Raw genomic sequence first — 25,766 nt, forward strand, 5'->3', positions numbered from 1 at the left:
TTCCGATCACTCTGTGTGAGTGTTCTGCGTATATGCAAATATTTAATTTGAAGGAAACTGAGTCACCTCCAACGACATTCTTTCGTGTTACAGTTGTTGCATTGTTGTCAGTGTAATATTTTTTGTTTTTTTTTGGAAATTTAACGTTTTCGAAATAAACAATGCGAAACGAGACGATCAACAGAAAAGGTCAGTTTTTTTTTTAATTTTAATAAATACATTTCGTCTTTTGAACCGGAACGTTTCGCAATAATCGTTAGAAATCGACTTTCCTAACGATTTATTCGAAGCAAAAAATTGTAACTATTTCATAACACTGCAAATTATGGAAAATTATTATTGATCGATGTTCCACTTCCTTGTAAGATGATATAATTTGTGTTTAATCGTTTTTAGAACTTAAAAATTTTGCCATCTGAGGCTTATTTAGAATGTGTGGGCCCCATGTAAACTTTTTATTGGAGGACTCAAACTAATTTGAATTTGATGGCCATAAACTGGAAAATTATTATTGATCAATGTTCTACTTTCTAGTAAGAGACATTTTTGTTTAATTATTTAGAAAACTTTGAAATATTAGTAATATTAACATATGTAACATCAGTAGCAAGAATGTGTGGGTCCTAGGTAAACTTTTTTTATTGGAGATATAATTTGTGTATAATCGTTATGAGAACTTCAAAATAATTCCATCTGTGATGTAGTAAGAATGTGTGGGTAAACTTTTTTTTTTTTTGAAGACTCAGACAAATTTGAATTTGATGGACAAAAATCTGTAAAATTATCAATGATCGATGTTCGACTTCTTGTAAGATGAGACAATTTTGTTTAATGATTTAGAAAACTTTGAAATATTAGTAATATTGAGATAAGTAACATCAGTGGCCTAGCAAGAATGTGTGGGTCCCAGATAATCTTCACTTTTGAGGAATCGAACCATTTTTTTTTTCGAAAAACTGCACGTCCCTATACTTGAGGAAATACAGTAATTTTAGAGCTATTTATATTACGTTTTGAACACGTAATTAAAATGTTTCTCGCACAATTGCTAATATTTAATTTCTAGATAATTTAAAATATGATGAATAAAACGTTAATACGTATAACTCTTTAAGTTTTACTGTTAAATATATTAATAAATTTAGAAACTACATGATAAAAACGTACTGAACACGGATAACCACAGAGCCGTAATGATTAAAAACAAAAACTATGAGAAAAATTAATGAACATCTGTTAATGTTCTGACTGATGAAATATTGTCTAAATATTTCGATGAAAAAATTTTCTTTTTTTTTTTTTTGCAATTTCAGTATTATTTTTAGTTGATGATTGAACAATGTACAACAGATAAATATTTATATTAACAGATCGTTTGGCCATTTAATTGTTGTTTACAATTCATTATTTTTAGTTTATAAATAACCTTTTGAGCTTCTTCCATGACATTCTCGTGTCGCATTTCTGTTGAATAGTTTGCTGACGACTGTTGTGTTTTAATTTGGGGAAAGTGTAAATATTCGGGAAAATGAAAAGATTTTTGATAATATTTATTTTCGTGGCTGCCTGGACGATGAACGCAGACACTTTGAAGATTCCAATGGCAACACCCAAATATGTAAAGTTGACACATGTACCGACAATATCCGAATCTGTAAGAACAACCCCCACATATGTAACGACAACCCCACAATCTGTAACAACAACCTTAAAATCTGTAATGACAACGACAAAATCCGTAAGTTCAAGAATAACAGAACCGACAACCTCCATAACAACCTCAAATATGTCGACACCATCTGCAACTTCGAAGTCCAAAACACGGACACCCTCTGCAACTTCGAAGTCCGAAACACGGACACCCTCTGTAATTCTTCTTATTTGTTTATTAATTATAAAAAATACGTTTTTGTAATAACCGATGCTTCGCATTACAAAACACCTGTACTTTAGAAATTGCACTAATTCATAACAATAAATACAAAAGATTCGAAGCCCCGAATACCGACACCTCGAGTAAATACGAAGTCCGAAACACCGACAACCCCCGCATCTGCATAATACAAAATATAGGCAACTCTAGGAAATGCGAAGCCCGGAATATCGATATCTCCAGTAAATACGAAATCCAAACCACCGACAATCCAAAACCATCGAAATATTTGAAATTAAAAACAAAAGAAATGAATCCAACGTTGCTACTACGCACAAAAAATGTTAGTTTTAAGGATTTTATCTGATGTATTAATACAGTATCCATGTATTTGATATGGCGTTGTTAAGGCAACCAAATAAATATATCTATCAGTTGTTCTAATGTTATAATACATAATAATAAATAATGTAACAACCGAATTTAATTGTTTTGTTTTATCATCCACAGCTTTCTACCTCCTTCTATAAATTAGTAAACTTGGGCTTGAGCTTGGGGTCAAATATATATCTTGAGCCCTTACATTTATAATTTAAAAAAAAAGAGGTAAATTATGTTCAACCTGAATGGTAACTGGCTTTTCGTGAAAACTAAAAAAACAATAAGTAATCCAATATAAAACGCAGCAAACAATATTTACTTGATTATTACTAATGTACTTAGATGCTTTTTTATTATTGTAAATCAAGTGTAAAGAATTATTTACTTAAAGGAAAATACAAAATATAATATCTGAAACAGATTAGTTTCTCTCCATAGGTAAATTAAGTACAGTGAAAACTCGTTTAAAGAGCAACTCGCATAACGAAGATTTTGCATAACAAGCTAAATCAATTGTAATAAAAATGACTCGCTTAACAAGCGACGTTTCGCATAACGAGTGACGATGAGAAGAGAAGTAATTGAATCAAACAATCAGTTTTTTTGCATTGGAAATTTTAAATAACTAAAGATAATTAGCAAATATTACTTGTTTTATCATTTATTAATAATATTATTTTATATTTCAAAAATGGTAATTCTTATTTAATTCGAAAGTCAAACTTGAAAGTCGATTCGTCTTGTAAATTGGATTGGATTTAGTATATCGAACAGAATCTACAAATTTTTTTTTGCAGTGAGGTTTGCGTTTCATAATCGTAAACGTCGGTGATTATTTGTGTCCGTACGTAATTTGCATTTCTGGGAAATACGGGATAGAACGAAAAGGCGATAGATAATGTTGGGTGCGCGTCAAAGGGAAGCACGAAACGCGAATGCAAATTAGCGTCGTCGGCGAAGAATAAATAAGTCAGAACTATAATCTACCTGCAGCTTCGAAGCTAACTGGTTAGTCAGTTGTTATCGAAGAGTCTTCGTTAAAAAAGTCTAAGACTGAAGCAAAATAATGAGAAAGAGGTGTAGGAGATGGCACTTTTTAAATATTTTTTATTTAGAAAGAATTACAAAGCGAAATTAGGGCTAATTAAAAAAATAATAGTATAAATGTAAGTTATTTACCAAAAAATGCTTTTGAGAACGGTAAAAAAGTGAAAATAAATATAGTGTACTACTCGCGCGGTGTATTTTATACACCTCATGTATTACTGCCATAAATGTTTCTATTATGACAAGAAAAAACTTTTTCATGTTAACTAATGTTTTTTTTGATTAGATTCATAACTATTTGTAATACATTAATATAATAATTTCTGAATCAGAATTGTTGTAGGCGTGAGTAGAGGTATCAGCATCGTCTGTTACTACACAAACACTGCAGAGCAAGAACGAACATGCACAAAAACCACTTCTTTGTGCCGCAATCAACACAATATTGGGCATAGGTTACGTTATGTACCATAGATGGGGGAAAGAAAATATAGATGTTGTATCATTTCTTAGAAAATTGGTGTACTTTTTACACCGGCGCGAATAGTTTTAAGTAAATTTTAAGCAAATGCACATTTTAATATTAGTATACCAAGAATTATGTCTGGTCTTTTTTTATACAAAATACATTAGTTTTTTTCAAAATTTGTAAATGTTTTTGGTTTGTCATGTTTTTAGTATGGATATTTAAGAACTACATTTTGATCTTTCTATCATTATCCAAATAATTTAAAACTAAACATAATTTTGAACTGTGTTAGTAAACAAATCTTGAAGAAAATAAGTGTACTTTATAAGATTATAAACAGTAAAGTTAGAGAGGTTTTTCCTTGATAATGACTACGTATCAAGTACTTTTAATGTTTTCGTTAAGTTTAATTGAATTTTCTGATAAAAATATGCTGAGAGAACCAAAACATTCGTACTCATTCATCTGCATACATTGGATTCTTTGTACGAACCACCGGTTTGAGACCAATCACATTAAAGCAGGTTATGCGGATAGTCAATAGGTCTTCACTGAAAATGTTAATGAAATGATGACTAAATAAATAATTAATATTTTTTCTCATTTTTTAAATTATATTGATCATGTATATTGACAAAATAAATAAGGTGTGAAAATTCAAGGATTTACGAAGTGTTGCCTTGCACGAAAAGTTTGGAAAACCCTGCATTTCAACGTTTCTAATTTATGACTTCAAACTTGTAGAAATTTTGATGGGAATGTTATGTATCATCAAAGCGTCGATGATTTTTTTTTTAAATAGATTAGATACAGTTTGGGAACTACTGGCGTACACAGTCATAATATGTATATTCGATGTGTTAGCTATAATATATAAAGAGACCGCAATTTGTTGGAGCTGCTGTATTCATGAAACAGCGACCATCGAAGTAGGCTAGACTGGATATTATATACACAGTGCGTACAGTGTATGCGAGTGAGAGACAGAGATAGAGAAGTATAGCTGAAGCCAGGTGCGCGCAAATACGGTTACCACCACTTCGACTCCGACCGCGACGCGAAGCACACTTCTACCACTTCTTGTAGCGAAGTTCAGTTACGCAACGCGAAGTGTCCGTGCCATACGATTGCCATTGATATATTGCATTTTTGCAAGAAAGTTTAGTTGAGTTCAAGAGTTTTATTTTTTGTATTCAACCTTCGCGAAAATGAATAAAATCTACATCGTCCTTCTGCTGGCTGCGCTCCAGATCCTCCGGTGCAACGGTGCGTTGACAGCAAATGCGACGACCGAAGAAATCACCACCCCAGGTACCAACGATGAAGAGGAAACGAACAGCCCGCAGGACGAAGCCACGCCGAGCACTAGGCCGCATGAGCCATCACCCTCGAACTTAGAGTCGAGCACGTCGACGTCGACGACGACCACCACAACAACAACAACCACCACGACCACTGAGAAACCTAAGAAGACGGAAGAACCATCAACACCGGTGCCTGAGCCAACAAGGGTCGCCAGCACTGTCTCCTCGACAACTCCTCCGTTGGTCCACTCGACCCATGAAACCGCTACGAAGAACGGTACCAAATCGAAGAACTCCTCCACCAATGTGCACGCAAGTATCGCAGTCCTTCTGCTTACCGTACTGCCCATCATCAAGTACCAAAGCTACTAAACCATTTCGGCCACTTCAGTGCGCAAAATTTTCGGGACTTTCAAGTATATAAGAAGAAAAAAAAAGTGATTACGAAAAAGAGTTAGATCGAGGAGAGAAAGATGAAAATATATATATTATTATTATATATCGTATTTATATTATGTTACGTGTTTATTGTTCCACGAAATTCCTTTTCTCTATTAATTTATGTTCAAAAGCATTTGCGAATTAATTCAAACACCAATTGAAAACGCTAAAAATGATGTAAACTACTTAAGTCGTGGTAGTAACAACAACAACAAGAAAAAATAAAAGTATTGATAATATGTTAGTTTATAACTTTTAATCATATGTATATTACTATAGTTACCATTTATTTAAACGTTGTTAAGACAACCAAATAGTTTTATCAACCGAAATATAAAAAAAGGTTTTTTTTTTATGTAAATATTCTTCAGTTGTTCTATTGTGATAAGAATTTAATAATAATAAAATTAGAATCGAAATTCTGTTGTTTTTTTTTTGTTTTACCTGTTACCTCCTTCTACAATCTTCAGAATTATATTTGAAAAAAAAATTTCAACGAAAATTAAATTATAACTAATTGTATTGATTCAAATTATAAAGAAATCTTAGAGTAAACAAAAAAATAATTATTTAAGTAAATTTATTTATTAATTTATTATAATAATGAAAATAGCAAATTTGTAATACAAAAAAAAACATATATTTTCATTATTTTCAATAAAAAATTCAACTAATTAAATAAAATGTAAATTTATTTGTTTCATAAACTAATTTCAATAATTTTTAGTTATCTTTCAAAAATATTCCAATTTATTAAAATTATATGTGAAAACTAACGTAAATCTAAATTTGACTTTCTAATGTAAATTATGGAATAATGAAAGTACTAAAATTTGAAAATTTACTGATTAAATTTTAACATTTACTTTAAAATTTAAATTTAAAAAAAAACGTATTTGAGCATACAATAGGAAATTCAAAGTAAGCTATTTCATAACCAATGATTATTATATATTTATTCATTACCTAACATTTCTCTCTATTCGTTACATAACTAAATCCATATCCAACTTGACTGATTTCATTTCAGTGATATAACATTAATTATAATATTGCAAAATTTAACATAAAAGATTGAAATTTCTATATAAAAATAACAAAAAAGCAAAGAAGTTTTTTTTCGAAATGTATGAAAATTTGAAAATTTTTTATTGAACTGAAACCATTCCTAAAACGTATTTTTTTTATTATAATTACAGTTTTATCCTAGAAATTATGAAATTCAACGGTCAAACAGACATAAGTTAAAAAAGAACATTTAATCCATTCTTTAAATGGATTTGTTTTATTATGTCATATTTAATTTACAATCTTATTCCTGCGAACATTAATTAAATTTAATTGGCGGTAGACATTTGTTTTTTGGTAAACTTTTTACATTATATTCTTCTGTAATTTGTTAGTTGGCTGTCGTCTTGTAGGTTAGCTTCAGTAGATGCTCTGCGATTCCACTATTTCCTTTACTATCCTTAACACTGTCATTGTCCATCGACTTTGCTGAAGGTCCATATGCAAAACCTCATTCATTTGACTCTCCATATGTGATGAACGATGGCCCTATTGCTGCAAGCACCGAGAGGGCTCACTAAGGGCCTGGCTTGACCAGGATTCGAACCGGCGCCCATGGAATCATGGGTGTCCCACGATTCCGTGTGCTACTTAACCATTCGGCCTAATCGATTTACAAGTAAATTTATTTGTATTAGAAATAACACAAACATTTATTTAAATGAATTTCTTATTAATATATTACTTTCGTAACTGTAAATATTTGATTAATTGCACATCTTTCACCGAGATGATTAAATCACGTATGAATCAATAATCTTGCATATGTTAATTCCAGAATATTGCATTCCATAAGTGCTCGAAGATGTTTACATTAAAATAAACAAAAATTGTAAATCGAAAACATGTTTCATTCATCGATTGGTGTCGTGTTACGTTTACAATTGCTTTTTTTTTAAAGATCCATCACGAAAAACAAAACACATTCAACATTATGTAATAAGAAGAAAAAAAAAGATAGAAAAATATGAGACTCGAACATGCCGTTACCTGTTTATTTTTTTTAATTAATTGTTTTTGTCTACATATATTAACTACTTGTTTTTCTTTCATTCTCTTTATTTATTTATTTTTTGCTTAGATTCACACAATATGTAAATTAGTCTGCAACCGAAAATGACGTCAAACTTGTTTTGAATACGTACACATTTCGTATTCCGAGTGAATTCCATATTTGTACGTCGATGGAATTCTTCAGCAATCACATTAAAACATATACACGCACACACACCCACAAAAAAAAAACAAAATAACAACAAAAAAAAGTTGAGAAACGAAAGAAAAAACAATATGTGATTATTATATTTTTGTCATTTCAATCCAAGCGGGCTTCGTAATAGGATGAGGCTCGTTGCATAAATCTAAGCAATTCGATTGTTCGCACTAAAAATCTGGTACATCTAGATTTGCGAAACGTAAAGGTTTATTAGATAAAATTATACAATTTTCAAATATTCAACTTTATAATAAAAACAGATTTATATAGACTTAAGAAATTGTAAATAAATGAATAATTCAGAAAACAAATCAACAAACAAAACAACCGAGAATTCTTTTTTTAATTAGAATTATGAATCAATGCAAGATTACAATTTGATTACGTTCCTTTCCAATTGAATATTGATTCATTGACCGAATCAATTGATTCATTTGTTTATAATTAAGTTCAATAAATGAGAAATACACGCACAAATATCAGCGTTTTATTTCTTATTATCATTTCGATATGAGAAAATAAAAAACAGATAGAAAATGCAATAATTTCAAGAAAATAATAACTATAAACTATGTGTGTTGTATAGACAAGCGTTATTTAACTTATTTTGATCTACGGATCTGCAAAAATATCAGAAATTTAACGTTTAAGATGGAAATAAACAATTTTTACAAAGAAATTTAGACATAAAGTAGAAGCTGCATTTTATTAACTTAAAGCGAAAAATTGAGCCAAAATCAAAATATCACCTTAGAAAATGTCTACAGAAAATAATCATAGGTTGAAGAACACTGGTATAGACAGTAGCCAATATATTAATAAAAAAAAACATCAACATGAAAATACATGATTCATGCAGTGAACACTTTTATATTCTCTCAGATTAAATGTTCAATTTTGAAGTTATCCAAAAAACACTTTCATTTTTTATTTAAGTTGGCTCTAATTATAAAACTGTATTATTTCTATTGTTTAAATGATTGAAAATGTGTAATTAACAAATTTCTTTATTTGTTTGTAAAGTTTACAAAGCAAAATATATCTTCGTAGGCGGATGGACGATCAATTTAATCTTTGCAATTTGTATTATTTTTTTGTTCGTTTTCTTATAAAACATGAGCGATAAAAATATATGTACTTATTTACTTCTCGTTCGCTGTGAAACAAGTTTCTTTCGTCGCGAAAAATAAGTTATTTATTTTGTCGATTTAAGTCGATATTCGATTCCGGTCTTTGCTTATTTGCTAAACTCGTATGTATACTGTGGGCAGATAATGTCTTTCCAACTGTTTCGCAATTATTCATTACGTTTCGTATTCGGTACGGTTATCTTTTCTTATTTTTAGTTTCTTTCGTTTATCACGACTTTGTAAGATAAGTTGCGGTAACCAAATTATGTTTATCTAAAATTTAGTTTCAAAATGTTGAATAAAAAAGAAATGAAGGAGAATCTGTTTACGAATTAGTGTAAAGTAGAAAATTAGCAAGTATTAGACATCGCGTGGCGTTTATTTATGAGATAATCAAAGATTTGTTATTAATTCATTGCGTTTTCTCGGTGATTGCATTTCAACTCGCGAAATAAATCACTTTTTGTGAGCGGACTGTAGTGGGGAAATACGTGCAACGACGGGAAGTTGGAAACAAACAGTTTCGGTGTCCACGCTTTGGCCGTGATTATGAAAGTCGTTCGATCACCTACGCTTTCCACAAAAGAATGAACGGCATTCGCAAATCTCCATCGCGAATCATTTAACGTGAATTTAACTTGACCTTAAAACATCGGAGAAACAGTCGAAGGCGACATCGGCCAAAATGTATTTTTGGTCAAATCGATGAACGATTGCCAAAAGTTGAAAATCGAGACGATAAAAAAAAGATTTTATGATGAGTTCGAATTTAAAAAAAAATCGTTTAACGTACGTTCGATGATACGTACATGATTATGTATTTACTTAAAATGTCTGGATAAAATGTACGTTCGTACGTACATCAAGTATGTTTGTGAGTATTAGTTTATTAGATCCAATTAGTTAAGACTAATTAAGATTAATTAAATATACGCGTCACTGTATTCATTTAAATATTAATTAGTTGGCGCATTGTTTTAAGACAATTGTAGATCTGATAATTGATCAAATAACCTAAGATTTGGCATGTGTACGTTCGTACGAACTTCAAGTACGTCCGTGCAAACGAAAAAGCCAATTGTATTAATTATTGAAACTTGAAACATTTCAAGCGAAAAATGAGTTTGTAGCAAACAAAAATGAATAAATATTATATAAACTGTTGCATATCAATCGAACTGTTAGTTTTTTAGAAATCACGTAGATCTGATAATTAATCGAATGTAATAGTGTTTGTTCTTTCGTTTTAAATATTGATTAGTTGGCGCATTGTTTTAAGACAATTGAATAATTAAATCATGTCGATTGATTAATTTGTTCATTAAAATTGAGTAAATCCGTTAGTACATATATAAATTATCGCAGCAGTTTTTTGAAAAACATGTAGATCTGATAATTGATCAAATCACCTAAGACTTGGCATGTGTACGTTCGTACGAACTTCAAGTACGTCCGTGCAAACGAAAATACCAATTGTATTAATTGAACTACATTTAAAGCGAAAAATGAGTTTGTAGCAAAGAAATATGAATAAATATTATATAAAATAACTGTTGCATATCAATCGAACTGTTACAGTTTCTTAGAAATCAAGTAGATCTGATAATTAATGGAATGCAATAGTGTTTGTTCTTTCGTTTTAAATATTGATTAATTGAGGCATTTCGAGGCATAAATATTGAGTACGTTTGTGCGAACACAGACACTTTGCTCAGTTTATAATTGTGTCACCTATGAATTGGTTGGTGTACGTTCGTATGAACTTTAAGTACGTCCGTGCAAACGAAAAACTATGTATATTAATTATCATTATCCTAAATAAGTGTTGATTATGTGTAATTCGTTGAAATTAAAGCAAAAGAGAGTTTGTAACGTAAACAAAATTATGTTAGTTTTTCGTATAAATCAATATTAACTGAGGTATTTCAACGTGTGCACATTCATATGAATGAATATTGAGTACGTTTGTGCGAACTAAGATACTATTCTTATAATTGTGTACTTTCTATTATACTCAAGACACGACGAGTGTAGGTTTATTTGATTTTGAGTACGTTCGTGCGATCTACGTGTTAAATTGTGTAGAGGAAGAAATTAATGAATTATTGTTGAAAAAAATAATATATTAAATTAGTAATTTCGGATCAGACAAAATGCTGCAACTTATTGGAAATCGCGTAGATCTGCTTGGACTGCTCCCTGCTGATCTTGCCTTGCCTCTGCAGCTTCACCAGAAGCTTAACTTGATGCTGAATCAAATCCAACGCATCCTGCGCAGCATCATCCTCGATCCTCAGCTTCTTGGCTGCACTCTCCATAAATTGTTCATCCTCCTCCTCGTTTGCAGTCGCATCCTGCTGCTTCGTTTCAGCGCAAACCACACTGGATAAATCGAAGCTATCACCACCGACCTTGGTCTTGAAAACAGCGTACGCTTTATCCAAGTACAATTTCATAACCCGGCAACGATCCTCCGTGCACAACTTCACCAATCTCCACGCGACGGGCACCATATCCTTCTTCGCAATGTTAATTAACATTCGGAAAACGATTACCTTCATGTGCGGACCGAAAATCAGCGCTTTTTCCAGATGACCGAGAACCTGAGAAAAGAGACAAAAAAAATACTGAATTTAATTTACGCAACAATATTTTGTGTTAAAAATGTTGCCAACAATGTTTCGCTGCCCCCTAAATTCCAGGATTCAGTACATAATTGCATTACAAGCAATTATTTATTGACTGTTTGTCGGGCAAAAGGCCAAAACAAAATCAATTGCAAACGATAAAAACTGTTGTTATTAAGCTACAAAAATATGAAAGATGGAATGCAGTTAACTCTATAAGAATGTTTTGGTGTTTATCTTGAATTCGCACGTTCTTCAAAAAAATGGGACGAATTTGATATCGTCGTTCTAGCTCAAAAAGAAAACACGCATTATATTCCCTTATTATTGTCCTACATTTTACCAACTATTTACAGCGTAACCTTATATTACACATAACCAGTATTTTGTTTAGATTTAGTTTACTTTTTACAAATTATAATTTAATGCTTATTTGTTGAGTGTTAAAACTGATTGGACGACTTTACATAAAGCAGCACTTGACACTGATACATCGCATTTACTTATTTTCTATTGATAAAGTAAAAAAAATGGGTTTTATTGCTTGTTATTTGTTGTTGTTAACGGCGGCAATACGCCTCCTCCCATGGGTGCATTTCCATTCCAGATGAAACATTTTCTGTATAGGATCTAGTATCAAAATGAATCAAACATGAATGTAATTTATAATATGAAACATCATTCGTTTCGAGCCATTAGACTGTTTCATTTTTACCGATCAATTTACTTCGCAATAAAACGAATCCATTATGCGGCTAATAACAGCGACATTCTTTAATTAGTTTCGATTTTTTCGATAAAATCGCTGAAAGCTTTTCAGTAATTTACAAGCCGCATTAATATTGAGAGCAATTAATAAATCTATCTTTCACTTAACGAAATTTGATGAAACAATACAGTTTTTCAATATATTTAAAAAAAAAGTGCATTTCTGATTTATCCTGATAAAATTCGACAATTCGTTGAAAGCTTGAATGCAACAATTAAACTGAAAAATTGACATCAATTAGTAATTGTAAATGAAAACCATCTGGATACATCGCTGAAAGCTTTTCAGCAATTTACAGACCTCATCAATGTTGAGAGGAATTATTAAATCAATATTGGTTGCAACGAAACAATCAAGTTTTCTGCTGAAAATTCGACATTGTTTTTGTTTGTTTTTAATTGAAAAATTAACAATATATCGATAAATGCGTTTGTGATTTGCTAAACGTTTCTCATAATAATCAACAATTAGGTGAAAGCTTTCAGCAATGCACAACAAGCCGCATCAATATTAAAAGTAATTAGTAAATCTATATTTGATGTAACAAAACAATCAAGTTTCCTGCTGATAAACTATATTTTTTGAGAAAGAACAATACGGATATTTTATATTTTTATTTTTTAATTGAAAAATTAACAGTTAATCAATAAATAAATGAAGAATTAATGGTGCGTTTCTTTTATGGGCATTTGGAGATGAACGAACGAAAAAAAGAAAACGCGTCGAGATGTTTTTCTAAGATGAAAATTGTTGCAGTGCAAAAGCGATTTGTTTCATCATTTGTCGAGTGTTGAGAATCATGGGCGCACATCCTCCGTTCCAACCAGAATACGCCTCTGCTCACCCCAAGGACGACGAATTTAAATAATTTATTAGAGAAACTGTAATTCCTGCTGCAATATTGATAGCTGTACACCCGTGACATGCGGAGCCCATTATGCACGTGTCCTGGAATACCCCCACATTAAGCCAAATTGATTGATACCAGCTTACTGTTGCCTCTTGTCTCTCTCCTGCTGCTGCTCCACAACAGCATCAAACACAATCATCTCTCCCATAAACCGCATCACTTAAGTACGTACCACTTCTCATTTACTTGCTGCGATTGCCTTTCCTTTCATCATTCCATCATCATCATCATCATCACCCATAACATATCATTAAATACGACATCGGAACTTTTCCAAAATCAAATCTCTCGCTCCGCAAACCGAAACGCATCTTCAAATAACCATAACATTATACTTTTACCTCTGATCTACTACACAAATATTGAATTTTTCAGCATTTACACTAACAGCAGATGTGTGTTTTCTGATTTACAAATTCCTTTTTTATCTTTTCTAAAATGAATGTCACTAAAAGATTAGATGTAAATAATCTACTTGAATAAATTGCGAATAAGGGATCTCTTAGAAACGGTGGACTATAGTAAATATACGTCGTTTACGTCTTAGAATGAAAACAGAAAGTTTTCACTTTAATAATTTTATCGTAAACATCTTCAATTATTTTCAAAATCGTTAATCAAAATTATTGAAAAAAAAAATATACCTTGTCATAAAAGAAACGTTACCTTATAATTTTGACGCATTATACATGGACTGAATCTTTTTAAATGAAAGAAACATTGCAATTTCAAATCTTCAATTATGATAAAAGTTAACCAATATCAATACACCAATATCTCATATAGTGTGGTGAAACTGGACTAATCGAGCATTGTATAACGAACATTTATATATAAAAGAAACATTTGTATACTGATATTTTAGAATTTATTTTTTATTTTGCTCAATTAAAGGACTGATCAGGACTGATCGAAACATGTAATTGCTATGTTTAAGTAACTAAAATGACAATGATTGAAATAATAAAATAAAAAAATCTAATGTCATAAAAGAAGCATTACTACTATATTTTGCAGCCATTTTTGTTCTGTTTAAGTTTTACCAACTTTTATTTTTTGATGATGTTTTGTGGACTGTCTAATTATACTATTCAAAATCTTAGTAATTCGTTATTAAATTTATGAAAGAAAAAAAAAACGTTTACTTTTGTATTGATCGACCATTGAAAATGTCAGTTTTCAAATGCAAATAAAAGTTACTGAACTTGTTTCCATACAGTCCACTAACAATGTATCCACAGCTGAACGAATACCATAGAATTTGTATATTAAACGGCGAATAATTGTAGAGTTGAGAACCTGTTTTGCTTAGTCGCTGTAAAACACTGCGATTACAATTTCGAGTGTGCAATTTTGCTCTTAAAAACTTAAGGCATAAACTGTTACACTTAACCATATTCAGGTCATATTAATTATATCAAAAACCCACATTTTTTTGATATCACATTTATTTACTCTTACATCTGAATTTGATTATTTATGAAAGTTAACTAAATTACAGTAGAAATGAAATTAGTGACTAATTAGAATAAATACTAAATTTTATAATTAAAATTGAAATAAAATGCAAGTTCCGAAACGTGAATACAAATAAAATAAACATTAATGAATGTAAATAATGTAATGTTAACTAAATAATGTATAGAACATAAAAGCTTGTTTCAATGCACGCTTTCAACTACATTTAAAAACGAAGCAACGCTTCGTATGAAAACACATATTTCACTGCATTTTCCATGCAATTATGCATTGCATGCGTTAATAAATACGAGGAATTTGGTAGCGTATTATTTTGAAATATCCGCAGGCGATTTTACGATTCAATAGAACGGCTTCAGGGGGGGCCCTTTGAATGAATATGCGACCCCTCGCATTCGAAATCAAGGACATTCGAACCCCGTTTGTACAGAGAGACCCAAAAGTAACTGGCAAAATGTACAAAACGTCAATATTGCAAGTACAAATTCGAAACGCACTAAGCAAAAATTAAGTGACTAATGGAGAGAGAAAAACAATAGAATAAATTAACGGTGAAGGCATTTGTTATAAATAGAAAATGTTTGTTAATAGTAGATTAGATGTCGCTCCAATTTACGTCCTTTTTGCACTACACGTAGAACATGCGACAATTCATTATTATCACTTTGGAAGAACGAAAAGAAAAAGTAATAACAAAATGTGTTTATGAATATAAATAAATAGTTCGTGCTGAATGTAATTATAGAGTTGTGACTACGTTCATTATTCAGAATTACAAAAGGGAACAGCACTATTTTAAAGGAGCAACAAAAGCTGTTTTCTTTTCTTCCTCAGCTGTTTCGGTCGTGGGAAAAAAATAGTCTTCCTTCCTAATTAAATCTCAGGTTATGAAGATGAATGTACCTGGTGAAAGCTTACAGAAGATTTCCGTCCGTACGACCGAGAGAGGTTATTCCCGATGACTCACGTCTCGATGTCACCTCGAAATTACTTCAAAATACCCAATTCGTGCAAAAAGTAGAAAAAAAAACTTGTTTTCTTTCTATTACTTTTTTTTTTCTTAATATTATTATCATTCGCATTAGGTATTCCCAGTAAGTAATTCCAGCTGACTGGTTCATATAGAAAATTCCTGATTGTTGCATATTAATAAAAAAGAGAAGATTTCATGGATTCGTTAATAAATCACGAATAATCATATTAATATTAACATATTTAGAAGCTTCTAAACCATAAGCTTCAAACAGTAAAACGATTATGTAACATTTAAAAACAGAGCAATACCTCACACAATGCGGTCCCGTACTAATCGAAGATTTGTTATAAACATTTATATATAATAGCCATATATTTCCGTATTTTTCAATTTATTTACTATATTTAAGTAACTAAAATGATAGTAATTGATATATTAAAGTAAAAGTTTAAAAAAAAATCATATGTCATAAAAGAAGTGTTACTACTTTATTTTGCCGCCATTTATGTTTTGTTGAGGTTAAGTAATTTTTTATTTGATGATGATACACTGTGAACTATCTAATTCTTATTTCTCAACATCTCAATAAATCGTTAATAAATTTAGAAGAGAGAAAATGTTTACATTTATATTGATCAAAATTTCAAAAGTTTTCAGATGCAAATAAGAATTACTGAACTCGTTTCCACACAGTCCACTAACAATGGACAACTAACTTTCTATTACTTTTTTTTTTAATATTATTATCATTCGCATTAGGTATTCCCAGTAATTAATTCCAGCTAACTATTTCATATGGAAAATTCATGATTGTTGCATATCAATAAATAAGTGAAAATTCAGGGATTCATTACTAAATCACAAATAATCACAACCACAAGCCTCAGTTAGTAAAACGATTAAGTAACATTTAAAATCTGAGAGGATCTCGCTATATTTTCTGTCATTATTTCAATAATTTTATATAACATACATGATAATACATTTTAATTGTTTGTGTTTGGTTTAATTAATAAACCAATACTTGATTAATAAATTGTTTCTTCTACAATTTATATAATTGATTGGCATTTGTTTTGTTTTTTAATTAATGAAATCTACATGATTTACAACAGTTTTAAGTTATAGCAATTATTATACTTGTATTATTTTTATTTAAATATAATAAGTTTGAACGAATTATTATAATAATTTTAACATTATTTAATTATAACAATGTTATGTTTTAATTATTGAAAAAATATACAGGATTTATGAGTTCAAAGTCTAGGTCAATATCAAATATTTGCACTCGAACATTCTGTTTTCTTTTCATCAATTTATAATTATAACTTTTATTATTTCTTTTTCCAATTTTTTTTCATTTAAAACTTAATTAGTTTCGTTCAATATTTCAATAATTTTAACATTATTTAAAAGATAAATGTTTGCCTATAAAATAAAAAAATAAATTAATATCCAATATTTCCACTCAAACGTTCTGTTTACTTTTCATTAAAAAAATATTTTACCTTTATTTACTTTCCATTTTTTTCATTTAATATTTAATTAATTTCGTCCATTATTCAATTCCACAGTTTGAAAATTCTTTAATTAATTAATAATATATACTTTTATTATTACATTACATTATTACATTAATAAATAAAAGATCAAAGAAAGCTCATAAAATACAAAACATATGATCGATTCGTTCTTTTTTTTTAAATGACAGTTTTCAATTGCATCAAAATTGATTTATTATCCAATATTTCCCAACACGAACGAACCAATAAAATATTATTTTGTTTTTTTGAGCTACTTGATTCATTTCAATTTGTATTTTTTTCACTGTTGATATATCTTTGAAATGGTCACAAAACTACGTATTAATTGAAACAATAAATTGCATAATTACATCGATCAGCATTTGGTGGAAATTGTGTCGATGATAATTTCGTCGCATCGGCAATAAATTGCATTCGTTACAACTGTACACTTTCGTAACATTTAATTCATATTAGTATGCAATTATATAATAAGTCGTTTCGTGTATACATAAAAAAGACAACCAACCATAATAATAATGTCTCAGTAAATAGAAATAAAATGTTCTGTGCATTCGATGCATGACCCAATACATGCGAAGCATTACCCTATTCATCGATTCAGTTGAATGACCTAATTGCACTTTAAAATAAAATATGTAAAGAATTCATTTTAAAATCGTTATCTGCACGTAAATTACTATAAATGAAATGAATAATGAAATATTTAATTAATTTAAATACTACTACTATTCCCAAATACCGAAGTCAGCGTCAATTCAGTCAATTAGTTTGATTTCCCACTATTTAATTGTTCGCTCAATATATCAGAATTGTTAAGTACAATACAATACAATACAGCTTGTGTACATATTCTGAAAGGCATTTCAATAGACTTTAGAAAGAAGTTTTGGTTTGGTTCAGGTTGGTTTTTGTCTTGAAGATGGAAGAAAACAAAGTGTAGACTTTTATACTTTTCTATTACTGGAATGCTTAAAATACCAACAAACAATAACTAAGACATAAGCTTGTTGTGAAGAAGTTGCTTTAGCTGAAAGAACTGTGCGAAAGTAATTCGCTAAGTTTAGAGCTGAAAATTTCAGCTTTAAAGGTCTGCTAGTAATGATGATGAAATCAAGATGATCGAGAAAAACCGTGAATTAGCAGAAATTATAAATATAAAAAAACCTGATTTTTTAACATAATCTATTAGAATGTATGAGTTGCGCACGAAAATATCAGCCCTTATGTACCTTTTACTAACCCACAATAATTGTTGGAGTTAAACAATGATCTTCCAATTTCCACTTACTAGGGTCTTTGCAAAATCTCATTAACTGCAGGAACAAGAACAAAAAGACTAGGTAGTTTTTTTTTTTACTAAAATCCTTAAAGATTCTGTTTAAGTTGAGTAAAAGATGAAAAAAGGTGTATAGATCAAAATTATGTATACATAATTAAAAACTTATATATCGATAAAAGCGAAACTAATTCTCATTTTTAATGACTAATTCACGTGTTTTTTTTTCCTAGTTAGTGAAAGTGTTTAAAATCTTCGATTTCCGTTGCATACGTTCATAATTATCCTACTATTTTTATTGTGTTAAGTCTATATATTAAAAAAAATGCGTTCCATAAATTAACTAAAATATTCTAACGTATCTAACATTATTACGTATCTATTGTATTATTGTTACAAAATCAAATATAAATAAGTAATAAATCTGTTAGTCAGAATGTAATAAAAATAAATTTACTTTAAAAATACTAAATGTTAAAATAATATTTCTCTCTGTTTACTAATTTCCTGTTAAATACTAAACATAGATTTCCGTTTCTGTGTTAAAAATATTTCTTTTTTTTTTGCATTATAAATTGTCAATTTCTTAGCTAATATTAACTAGTCTATTACCCTCAGCGCCGCAGCAGAGGGGTGCAAGTAATGATTTCTTGAGACAGGTCTTGATCCCAAACTCAAGATTTCCTTACTTATTGAAATAAATCATTATATTGTTTCATTTCTTTATTACTAATGCTATACAATTCAATATAAATAGATAATGTAATTAATTTGATTGTTGGTAAGATTGTATAGTTGAGTAATTCAATGAAAAATTAGTCTTCTGATTATATAATAAAAGTGTGTTTCATTAAACTAATTAATGAAATACTGTATAATTTTCAATTTTACGTAGTTAATTAGGGTTTTGTGGTCATTATTGACATCGCTGCAATGATTCATGCGGTTTTCAATTTTGAATTTTATACTTTTTTTGTTAGTAATTATTATATATTTTCTTTTAAAGATAATCTCATGAAAGTAATAATATTTGTCTATAATTAAAGTTAATTTAGTTAATCATCGATTTCCGTTCATTTATACCAATGAATTTGTAGTTCATGTCGGATTTGGATGTTTGACGAAGAATGAATAAATAATTCTTTCAGTCGAGATTGTCGGCTCGTTGAAAAAGCGCGCACGTTCCGAGAATTAAAGAAGTCTAGTCTAGGTGGTCCGAACTGGTCTCAATTATATTTTTGCGAAGGAGGATTCTCGGAAATTCCTCCGCATTCCGAACCGAACCAAAAAATTCTGCCTGCGTCCGAAAGTGAATTGGAGTATCCTCCAAACGCAGGCCAACGACATATGGACGATGATGGTATATCCCCTGAGCCTCAATTGCGAGATCGATTAATGAATGCTAATGCGAATTACACGTTAATACTGTCCCCCTCGGCGGTCCGTTTCCTGCACCGAATACCAAATCGGAAATGTACATCCAACTTACCCAGGATTGATGCTCCGCCGGAAGCGCTACAAGCACCCGCGTCGTGAACAGACACAGGTTTTCCACGTAAAGACCAAAGTAGTCCTCGTCCAAATCAGCATCGAAATCCCAAAGAATCTTCACCGATTCGCACATCTTCGACTTATCACCATTAGACGCGATATTCGCGAGAGCAGTTAAAGAAAAAATCTACAAAAAAAAAACAGAATAAAACAACTTAATTGAAATCCATAATTAAGCAATTACCAAAGAGTTAAAATCTTCCGAACTTCTGGTAAAGTCACGATTATCGATGGATCTATGAAAATCGTTCAGACTCGCAGCTTTGAGGAAGCTTTTGGCTGCAGTCAAATGCTCGAGTCCGAGGACGTTCCAAACATGCATGTGAGCTTCCGGGGAATACTTCTCCAGCAACTTGACCTTCAGACCATTAGGTAAATTCTTGTGGAAATTCCTCAGCAGATTGCATAATTTTACTTGAGTTGGACTCGCCGACGTCGGCCTTTCCAAACTCATCTTCGAGATTACATTCAGAATAGTGTCGTAACTTAAAGTCGGTGGCGCATTCCTAAATCAAATCCAATTTATGCAATGAATACACGCAATAGTACATTACAATTACCTTAGAAGTAAAACCCAAATATCGGAAGCAAATAAACCAATTTCCGTGCTTCCTTCCAACACAGTATTGAAGAGCAACTCCTCAATGGACATAAATTCTTTATAACTCACCGATAAGATTCTCATCACGAAAAGACTAATTACGTTAGCACGTAAATCTGTTTCCAAATCTGCGATACACAACAATTCAATTTAATCACTTCAATTACATTCCTTAACATACCTTTAGTGAAAACTTTCAGAAAGATATCCAAATAATTGAACGCGAATCCTTCGTTGTTCGGACATTCGGATTTTGAGAAAACGTAACACAACAAATACACAAAACCACGTCGATTATTGCAAATTACTTCCAACTCGTCGGAACCCTGAAAACATCAATATTATACTTCGGTGTTTGCATTAAATATTTCATATTGATTCGAGTATTATCCTCAATCTGTTGACCCAAATTATATCTGGTAATATTACGATACAAATCACCATCAAAATCTAAACGGAATTAGTCAATATATAGAAATTATTCGACCATTTAGCGTTACACAATTCAATAAAACGATAATCATTGTTTTTTTTTTTCCCATATAATACAAGCTTAAATTGAAATAAACAACACATTATTATTCCTAGTATAAAATAATTCACTACAAATCTCTTCTTTGAAACTTTACCACTATTATAATTATATGTATATAGTCATGAGACCAGTTCTAAAATTAAACAGGGACAGGTAATTCCCTAATGTTAAATTCGTAAATGGTAAACATAGAAAAATAGAATTGATGATTTACGCAGACACGTTTTGTGACGCTCATTAATACCCACTATAAATAAAACATCGATTCACTCTGTACATTTCAAATACGTGTCACGCATATTTAATTATAAGTGAAACATTTCTAATAGAGATATATCAATTTACACTTCAGAAATAATCAATTTTAATTATCATATTTTGAACTTAAATCCTCGAAATCAATTGCAATTACGTTAATTAATTAATTGAAGTTTGTTGCAACAACTAAAACCAGACCCAATTTTCGTATCATAATACTCAGAAATGGAGTATTTATGTTTAAATAAACGGTGTTCATATATTAAATCAGGGGTCGGTCAATAAATTATTTAATAACTAAGAGTTACAATTATTCATTCGCGGGTTGCCCACACGTGGTCTGGGAACCGGGGTAAACTACCCTCAAATGGAGTAAAATTTAATTATTTGGTGGCAAAGAGGACGTTCAGCAATTAAAATTGTATATATCCCTGAAAAATATTGGAATTCGACCCATCATCAAAATGGGGTAAATATGTAAATATTTTGTGGTAATAGCTAAAAAAAAGTTTCCAAACCACTGTCTTAACGGTTTCAATCGCAAGCACGACAACCGAAATCCCGACAGTGTCTTTTAGTATTATAAATTTCTACAATAACATTTTTATGGTAGTCGGGATTTTGATTGTCGAGATTATGGTATTCGGGATTTCGATATAGTCGGGATTATGGTAGTCGAGATTTTGACATAGTCGGTCTAACTTAAAAGATAAAATAATAGGAAAAACTACTTTCGAGTACATTGGAAAAATCATAAAAAACATATTTACCAATTTCTCTTGATTCGCAAGAAATTTGAACAGAGCGAAATCCAATGGATGTAAAACGTTCTCCTCGATCATCCTAAACGTTTCTTTATCTCTGTTGAAATAACTGAAATGTAAAGTTATAATGCATCAACGAAATTAATTAATTAATAAATTAATTAAAAAAAAGTACCAATAAATGGTGCAGAAAAATTCGATCCAATATAAACTATTGCTTCCTGCGCTCCCATAAGTTTCAAATAGTTTCGAAGCTAACTTGACAAAAAAATTTGAAATCTTTAACGTCAGCAAATCCACCTTCTCATCATCACCATCCTAAATCGAAAACGGTTATGAATTTGTAAAGAATTTTCAATAGCGACGTACTTTATCACAAATTTCACGGATATTCTTGGAGACTTCGTTTGAAACGAATTTTAATGGTTTCGCTAAATTAATTTTGTCCATCACAATATTCGAATATCTTTGCATTAAAACCGAATAGAATTTCCAAGTATCCGCCATCGATTTCATATTGATTCCAATCAATGATTCTCCTATATCGCATATTAAGTCTAGCACTGCAAAAAGGATTAAAATCAACATTTACTTAATATCATATTTACAGCGTACTTTCTAATATAAAATCCTCGTCATCTAAATCCATGTGCTCATCTAGTAATTGCAAGAGGTGACGGTAAACCTCTTGAGCGGATTTAAACACGCTCTGTATATCCTGGATAGCATCGACGAACTGGTAAAGATGATTGCTGAAAATCGATGATTTTAGGAAACTCAAAATCGATAAATCAATTATACTCACTGCTTTTTGCAATGCGTGAAAGTTGAATTCAATATGTTGAAGACGTTTAAAGGAACACTGTAGATCTGTTGCAACTGCAAATGCTTCTGCTTTAAAATTGACCCAACAACATTGTCTATGGCATTGAAAACTTGTAAAACTACCTAAAATTGTTTAATAGTTTCAACTAAATTTATTTAACTAATTTAAAACTATTATACTTGTAAATAATCCTTGACTTCTGAGCATTGTTCATCACTGGAAGTCAGCAATTCAAGATTTCTTTCAAAGATCTAAAATATAGGAAACTTCTACAATTTGTAATTAAAATATTAAATTTCTTACACTTTGTACTAAATCATTTGCAGCTGGTAACAAGTATATAAAGACATCACTTTCTAAATCCTTAAATCTTACATCAGGCATAAACTTCTCCACTATGACCTGTATACATTGCAGCTTCTTGAGAATCAAGGTTTCTGTTTCTAAAATATCTTGTTTCAGGGCTAAGGAAATTTGAAGAAACTAATTTAAATTTGGTATTATTAATTTATTTGCCAAAGAAAAGGATATTGTAACATCTTTCAAGCTGCTAAACTCCACAAACTCCTCTGGGGAATAACTTTGAAGTGAATTTGGAGAATTCATTGCAGGATTATAATCAAGTTTGTGTGTGATATAGCCCTTAATTATTAAAATTTAAATTGACAAACATATCAAAGAGGTAAACATAACCAAAGCAACTAACGGAGCTACTGAAGCAAATGAACTTCCATGCGTTGTGAAGTAATAAAGTAATTATTTTTATCAAATAAATTCAACAACAAAATAATACACTAATATCATAAATTTAGTGCTATACAATGTATTAAGTATGTATTTGTAAATGCAGATTTTATTCAACAATCTAATTTAATTTGTAGTTTAGTGTTAACATAGTTTAGTTCAATTGCATTTCTTACTATAACCTACAAATTATAATTGTATGTGCACTTGTTCATGTTTGTAACCTTAAAAATACGAATTTGGTATGTTTTTAATAAAAAGCCTTATTAATATTCGACCAGCAAATGTTAATGTATATAAACGTAAATATTGCTGCGATTGTTGAGGAAAAATCAAATAGTTTCATGCACGTTTTCATTCAGATCTCACCAATAACTACAGTGCATTAAGCATGAGCGAAATCAAAAACACGATCAGGAAGGCGAGGTACGATGGAAGGACTAAGAAAAGGAAATGGGAAGACCGGAGGGCTGATCAGGGAGCTGGACTGGACATGAAACAGGCAAGGACAGAACCATTTGAACGCGTTAAACGAAGGAAATTTGCAGTCCTTATGGCATATTCAGGAGTTAACTTTTATGGAATGCAAAGGTATATATTATATAAATATAGGTGATTTTTGTATTGTGATGATGTTTGTTGTTAGGAATCCTCAAATGCCAACAATTGAAGAGAGCTTTTTCAATGCTTTGCTGAAAGCTGATTTTATCACACAAGATGGTTACAATCAAGTGCAAACTGTGCAATTCCAAAGGGCAGCCAGGACTGATAAGGGCGTCTCTGCGGCTAGACAGATTATTTCTATGAAATTACGTGAGTTTTTATAAAATAATTGTGATTCAGTTTTTCTATATTGATTGTAATTTGTAGCTGAGGCGTTTGAGATAGAGAAGGTAAATGAACATTTACCAGAAACTATTAGAGTGTTTGGTAGTAGGAGAGTTACCAAAGGGTTTAACAGTAAGGTGCAGTGCGATGCGAGAACTTATATGTACATGTTGCCGACCGTTGCATTCGCTCCGTTTGATGAGGAGGTGTCGCAGGAGACGTACACCTTGAGTGACGATCGTTACGAGAAGATCAAAGCGCTTCTAGGGAAGTTCGTTGGAACAAAGAACTTCCACAATTACACTTCGAAGAAGAGGTATAACGATCCGAGCGCGTCGAGGTACATAATGTCGTTCACGTGTGATCCTCCGATAAAGATAAACGGGGTTGAATTTGTTGTAGTCAAGGTGAAAGGGCAAAGTTTCATGCTGCACCAGATCAGGAAAATGGTCGGGATTACTTTGGCCGTCATCCGTGGTCACACGACGGAAGAGACGTTCGATAAGTCTTTTTTGAAGGAAAAGGTGAACGTTCCCCGTGCTCCAGGTTTAGGTTTAGTTCTGGAATACGTGCATTACGATAGGTATAATGCGCGTTACGGCAGTGATCACGACAAACTTCTGTGGGAGGAAGAAAACGAAACGGTGGAGGCTTTCAAGAAGAAGTACATTTATCCAACTATTGTTGATACCGAGATTAAGGATAAGGCAATGATCGACTGGTTGACATGCCTGATGATTCATAGGTACGATATACCAGATGAGACGGAGGCTAATGATGACGAGAGCGTCGAAAGTGGTGACGAAGTTGAAGTGCAGAAGAAAGACGAAGATAATATCAGCGACAATGACGGCAATAAAATTAGCGAGAACAAATGAGGAGATGTGTTTTTAACTCGAATCTTACGTATATTTTACTTTGTACTGTATCCAGGAACTTAGAGGTATTTCAGCTGTGATTCTAAAATACTTACATATATTAAATCAATTGTTGCTAAACGTTTATACAGAAAACAAAATCAAAATACTTTTTATTATGAAATGTATTAGGAATAATTACAAAATATCTAACATAATGTACTTTAGTCGTCTAGTTATGTTGATTTATTTAATAAAAGATGTAATATTCCTGATTTTTCAAAAC

The 25,766-nt window shown here is 31.0% G+C and overlaps 2 protein-coding genes across 5 annotated transcripts; one reads left to right on the top strand and one right to left on the bottom strand.

Moving 5' to 3' along the window:
* LOC108562863 (tRNA pseudouridine synthase A, mitochondrial) lies at positions 1 to 25,705 on the top strand. 4 transcript variants are annotated; one of them, XM_017921353.1, is made up of 4 exons: positions 1 to 189; positions 24,158 to 24,386; positions 24,442 to 24,608; positions 24,666 to 25,705. In XM_017921353.1, exons 1-4 carry the CDS (start codon positions 162 to 164, stop codon positions 25,499 to 25,501), a joined length of 1,260 nt encoding a protein of 419 aa, XP_017776842.1. In that variant the 5' UTR covers positions 1 to 161; the 3' UTR covers positions 25,502 to 25,705. The 4 variants fall into 4 exon arrangements, with proteins under 4 accessions (XP_017776842.1, XP_017776844.1, XP_017776843.1 ...); XM_017921355.1 differs by lacking the exon at positions 1 to 189 and adding an exon at positions 23,654 to 23,803 and having other exon boundaries at positions 24,666 to 25,704; XM_017921354.1 differs by lacking the exon at positions 1 to 189 and adding an exon at positions 23,964 to 24,037 and having other exon boundaries at positions 24,666 to 25,704.
* LOC108562862 lies at positions 11,059 to 23,675 on the bottom strand. Its single transcript, XM_017921351.1, has 13 exons — positions 23,583 to 23,675; positions 23,355 to 23,504; positions 23,231 to 23,302; positions 23,031 to 23,173; positions 22,841 to 22,977; positions 22,595 to 22,788; positions 22,401 to 22,543; positions 22,232 to 22,334; positions 20,850 to 20,994; positions 20,628 to 20,796; positions 20,252 to 20,573; positions 20,006 to 20,194; positions 11,059 to 11,532 (listed from the first exon to the last, which is right to left on the bottom strand). Exons 1-13 carry the CDS (start codon positions 23,655 to 23,657, stop codon positions 11,074 to 11,076), a joined length of 2,301 nt encoding a protein of 766 aa, XP_017776840.1. The 5' UTR covers positions 23,658 to 23,675; the 3' UTR covers positions 11,059 to 11,073.
* Positions 25,706 to 25,766: the final 61 nt, after the last annotated feature.

Source organism: Nicrophorus vespilloides, unplaced genomic scaffold (genome assembly GCF_001412225.1).
Source record: "Nicrophorus vespilloides isolate i.1.1-1 unplaced genomic scaffold, Nicve_v1.0, whole genome shotgun sequence".
Classification (NCBI taxonomy): Eukaryota; Metazoa; Arthropoda; class Insecta; order Coleoptera; family Silphidae; genus Nicrophorus; species Nicrophorus vespilloides.

Coding starts and splice junctions, on each gene's coding strand:
- LOC108562863 (XM_017921352.1), top strand. CDS start 24,040: ATGTTTTTAATAAAAAGCCTTATTAATATTCGACCAGCAAATGTTAAT. Junction 24,098..24,157: donor AAATGTTAATGTATATAAAC/GTAAATATTGCT, acceptor GTTTTCATTCAG/ATCTCACCAATAACTACAGT. Junction 24,609..24,665: donor GATTATTTCTATGAAATTAC/GTGAGTTTTTAT, acceptor TGTAATTTGTAG/CTGAGGCGTTTGAGATAGAG.
- LOC108562862 (XM_017921351.1), bottom strand. CDS start 23,657: ATGAATTCTCCAAATTCACTTCAAAGTTATTCCCCAGAGGAGTTTGTG. Junction 23,174..23,230: donor AAGTCAAGGATTATTTACAA/GTATAATAGTTT, acceptor AAACAATTTTAG/GTAGTTTTACAAGTTTTCAA. Junction 22,978..23,030: donor TTCACGCATTGCAAAAAGCA/GTGAGTATAATT, acceptor ATCGATTTTCAG/CAATCATCTTTACCAGTTCG.